Source organism: Amblyraja radiata, chromosome 34 (assembly GCF_010909765.2).
Source record: "Amblyraja radiata isolate CabotCenter1 chromosome 34, sAmbRad1.1.pri, whole genome shotgun sequence".
NCBI classification, from domain to species: domain Eukaryota; kingdom Metazoa; phylum Chordata; class Chondrichthyes; order Rajiformes; family Rajidae; genus Amblyraja; species Amblyraja radiata.
In genome coordinates, this window is record NC_045989.1 from 18144603 (window position 1) to 18149723 (window position 5121).

A 5121-nucleotide genomic window follows, 5' to 3' on the forward strand; every position below is an offset into this window, starting at 1 on the left:
TGGTTTGAAAATGAAAATATGGTTGGTTTGAAGCACTGCAAATGGTTGTTTGTGGGTTTGTGGGTTTTGGGTTGAAGTGAAAAGGCACTGCAAATTGTTGTTTGTCTAACTTGACAACTTCCTGTTTGCACTATATTGATTTTAGATAAAACCCTACCACTTACGGCTGTGATTTTTGGCCATCTTACTCAGTCTCCCTCCGCTCATCAGGTGCAGAGGATTCTTGGTGGCCTTGCACCATGCTTGAATTGGTATGAAACTGCACTTGAACGTGGTGCGCTTGCACCCTGCTTGAAGTGGTATGAAACTGCACTTGAATTTTATGCCTTGCACCCTGCTCGAAGAGGTAAGAAACTGAAATAGCCGTGGGTCAACTGCCAACCCACCAGCTGTGAGTGAGCTGCCAGCACATCAGGCTTGAGGGACTGAGCTGCCACCCCAAGAATCCATTTGGCCCACAATGTCCATACTAGCCATCTGGAGACCAATAGTCCCTGCAGCCAACAACACCCATACCAGCTCTCCAGAAAGCCCCCCCACCTCCCCCCCCCCCCCAACTGGCCACCAATATTGGAATTGTTGGAGAGGTGGAATATTACGGGGACCCAACAGGTCCCACTTAGTCTAGTATATATATAAATGACTTGGACGTAAACATAGACGGGTTTGTTCGTAAGTTTGAAGATGACACCAAGATTGCTAGGGTCGTGGACTGTGAGGTTGTCAAAGTATACAGCAGGATAATAGATCGGCAACAGAAATGCGCAGATAAATGGCAGAGAATCCGAGCATGTATGAGGTGTTGAATTTTGGGAGGTTGAATGTTGAATTTATACGTCATGTTGAATGTCGAAATAATACATCAGTGCGTAAGCAGCGGGGAAACACTAACGCGGTCGTGAGCAAAGATCCTATAGCGAGCAAGATAGTCTACTCCAAAGATCCTATAGCAGAGTAAGATGGCCTACTCTCACGCAAACACATAACGCGTAGTACGGTCATGGGCAGATTCATGGGTGATTATAGGACCCATTTTAGCAACCAGCCTCCGCCATCTTGTTCCGCCATCTTGCTCCGCCATCTTGCTTCCGGCCAAAGATCGGATCTTTGCTTCCGCCTCCGCTCCCGTATCTTCGCTTTGGTCTTTGACTTGGGCGGGGAGAGTGGTGCGCGGCCCGGGGCAGCGGGGAGAGGGGTGCGCGGCCCGGGGCCTAGGCAGGGAGAGGGAGTGCGCGGCCCGTGGCCTAGGCGGGGAGAGGGAGTGCGCGGCCCGGGGAGAGAGAGAGTAGTGCAAGTGGGGTAGTGGTGGCGCAGGAGGGTTGGGCAGGGCCGAGGGCGGGAGAGAGCAAAGATCTTTTAGCGGAGTTCCGCTATAAGATCTTTTGGAGAGAGAGGTGGGGTAGGGGCCGGGGTGCAGAGAGCATGGGGAGAGATGTGGGTGTTGGGGGCTGATGGGTTAAGGGATTACAGCATAGGAGGGGGGGGGAGACATTGCAGTGTGGGGGGAGGCGAGGGAGTGCCGGGAGGGGGGGGGGGGGGGGGGGGGGGGGGGGGGGAGTTGAGGGGTGGTATAGGGCCTAGTGTGTATGAAGTTGCGGGGAGGTTTACAAAGTTTATTATTTAATGTCCCTTGTCTAGTCTGAAATAAAGTTCATCATTGGATATAAAAATCAGAAGAAATATAATTGTGTATGTTATATGATTATATACATCTATATCACATTCATGTATGTGTGTTCTTTCCAGCACAATCTAGTCAGTTGTATGCTCATGGAATAAAACCATCCTTAAGTTATACATCTTTTGTAAATCTTGCTCAAAACAAAGTTAATTTTGTGAAATTCTTCAATTAGATAACCCCACAGGCAGATCTCATTCCACTCCCTGGCTATTGGGAAGACCAGACCCCTTTTTATTTGTGGAGAAACAACTCCATAGAAAATAAGCACAAAAACATTAAGTAACATTCCAGGGCTAGAGCAACTGGAATCTTCATATTGCTATTATTTTCCCAAGTACTGCAGATGTGAACAGTGTGATTACATTAATGTAACCAAACCGAACAGTGAAACCAAATTTCGTTTGAACCTCATGTGAGGTTCAAATGACAAATAAAAGGTATTGTATTGTATGTGATTAGATGAATGATTTACAGAGTGCAAGTGTAATACAACTCAAACACAGCATATGAGCCATTTAAAAATAAATGATTTTAAAAACATTAAAAAAGACAATTACCAGAGTCAAATTTTATTCTTGACAAGAATGAACAGAAGTGTGAACTAACAGAATTACACCAAAGATCCTATAGCTCTGCTATAAGATCTTTGGATTACACTGCGAGTCGGGTCGGGTAGGTTCCGGTTACTAAAATGGGCGGGGGGAAATGCCTAGGATCCCCTCCGTAGCGTACTACACGTCAGCCATTGCGTTTCGCAGGAGTAGCCCATCTTGCTCCGCTATAGGATCTTTGGTCTACTCCTCTAGTATCTTTGGTCGTGAGCAGAGAATAAATATAATGAGCCGAGGATGTGATGCTTGGGTCGTCACTGTTGTCTGAGATGCAAGCGCCTGAAAAGATTATGGGCTGCGAACATCCAAACTCCGAGGGGTTCTGCTACTTACTGGCGAAGGATTATTTCCGCTTTGTTCTAGACGGCTCGGAGTCGCAGCCGGCGGCCAACAGAGCGGCTGAAACTCTGCGCCGCTCCGGCTCCTCATTGCTCGCAGACGGCCAGGAATTACAGCGCTGCGTCGACAAATTAAACCTGGGGTCCGCGGAAGAGACGAAGCGAGTGCTCCCCGACTTAATGAGAGAGATCTACTCGGATGGGATTGATAACTGGGGCAGGATTGTAACTTTGTACACTTTCTGTGGGGATCTGGTCAGGCACTTGATAGAGAAGGGCGTTCTTTATCGAGTGCTGATAGAAGAGTTAGCTCAGTTTGTCGCCCAATAGGGTGATTTCACGAAAGGTCACTGGATCATAGATCCTCACCCACAAACGCGTACTTTCAAACCTGTTAAAAACCGCGAAAACGGCCCGTTTTTGAGCTGTAAATAACTGTGCCAGTCGGGGTGACCGTGAGACACAGTTATCTTACTTTAGAGTCCAGAAGATAAAGAAAAACGAAGGTAAAGACAAGAGAGCGCTGAAGGGAAAATAACAGCGGAAGTTGTTGGCCGTGCAGATATAAAGATCGAATATATCGGGAATTATCGCGTTTGCTCGCTGCATTTCATCAAAACTAAGGCATTATTGATGTTTTGATGAAATGCAGTGACCAAACGTTTGTACCCCAGTTAAATATTGCGGTCACGTGGGTGAGGATCTATGATCCAGTGACCTTTCGTGAAATCACCCTATACACTTGGTGTCACAAAGCTGTGTGGTTCATGGAGAATGGAGGCTGGGTCGGAGGAAGATTTTGATCAAAAGTGTTCTGGAAGTCCATGTCCTTCTTCGAAGGCAGTCTCTCGGAATTGAGGATGACTTGCTAACACTCTGGTTTTGTGGTTGTAAAGTAGTTAATGAGGCTTGTCTGAGAACTGCTGTCTCTATGCAAGAGGGAGCTGATGAGGCAGGTAGATAATTTCTGTCATGGTATGCTCCCTCTGCCTCTTGCACAGTGCCTCTGTGTGCTCCTGATCCATACCCTTGAGGTTCTCAGTACCATCCCAAATACTGCTTCTCTGCTTTGGACAGCCATGGGTCAGAGGCATCTAAGAGTCAGTGCAAATGTTGCACTTCCTCAAAGATCCCTGATTCTACCTCTCTGTCTGTTTGGTACATCACATCTACTTTAATATCTTCACCAAATCCATCTTTCACCACATCAAACATAATTAAGCCTGATCTGGCTTGTTTAATGCATTTCCCACAGGCAAAACATAATCCTATCATGGATTAATGCCTCGAATTGAAGACAGATGGAAAGTTCTCATTTAGTACCTTAGCACATTTGTGCACAGGTTTTCATTTTTGCCCTCAGTAGTCCTCACTCGTCCATATACCCCACATTATCACAATATCACAATATTTAGATTATCAAAGGAAAAGGAGACAAAAATAATGAGCTATAAACCAAGGTGCTGGAGGAATTTAGGGAGGAACTTAGCAAGCCACACATCTTCCGTGCAGTGGAATGATAAATGATGTTTCAGATCAGGATCCATCTTTAGTTCCTACAACGCTATGTTTTTAGCTCAAGATTCCAGCAACTACAATCTCTTGCGACTCCAGATACAAAATGAATTATTTGAGGGAGGTCAATTTGCAGTGGGATGAGAATGCAAATTGTAATCAAAAATTGACGGGAAAACTTTGGCCGAACAATGGGCCGTCTTTTAAGCCATAGATAGTTCAGGAATGGTCGAGATGCCACCCCTCCCCATTCCTTTCTTTCCATATCCTTCCCAAACACAAACCGGAAATATATGCACTGACCAGTTCTGCCTCTTTTGGAGCCAGGTTTCTGTTACTGCAACCATATATTTCCACTTGAATGTCTGTGCCGAAAGTTCCCCAACTTAATTTACCACACTCTACGATACATATCAAATTTGGTTTTTATTTTCATTTTCACTAAACCCAGCCAAATTCTTAGGTTCATGTAATCTTATGTGAATAGTCTTTTTTTTTCCTTGCTCTTTTAAATCCTATTATTTCTCCTTACACTCATTCAATTTGAATATGATGACTATAGTTACAACACTGGCATCTCCCCAACAGTGTGGAAAACTGCATAATACATAAATTGCTGGATTGTTCAAATTCTGCCTTGAATTTAAATATGATTAACCACTTCCATCGAGCATCCTTCAGGCTTAAAAAGCTGCTTGAATCAACAATGAATTAAAGGCCAGGCATTTCTTGAATGTTTATTGTGGAAACCTCTTGAGAACTCTTATCTGAAGAAAAGTAGGCAGGTAGTTGTGAAGTCCCAGAGTATATGCCACTCTGGAAACTTCCTATCTTGGAAAATCTTTTGCACCTTAACAATTATCTGTATATATGTATATGCCTATGTACATACATCAATATATCCTCATTTGTATATATTGTTTTAATCAGCATTTTACTACTTTGCACTCTGGTTAGATGCTAAACTGCATTTCGT

General features: G+C 44.6%; 1 protein-coding gene across 1 annotated transcript; it reads left to right on the forward strand.

The window, feature by feature from the left end:
- The first annotated feature begins 2561 nt into the window (after positions 1 to 2561).
- LOC116991475 (bcl-2-related protein A1-like) lies at positions 2562 to 2960 on the forward strand. Its single transcript, XM_033050103.1, has one exon. The coding sequence runs from the start codon at positions 2562 to 2564 to the stop codon at positions 2958 to 2960; it is 399 nt and encodes a 132-aa protein (XP_032905994.1).
- The last annotated feature ends 2161 nt before the right edge of the window (positions 2961 to 5121 follow it).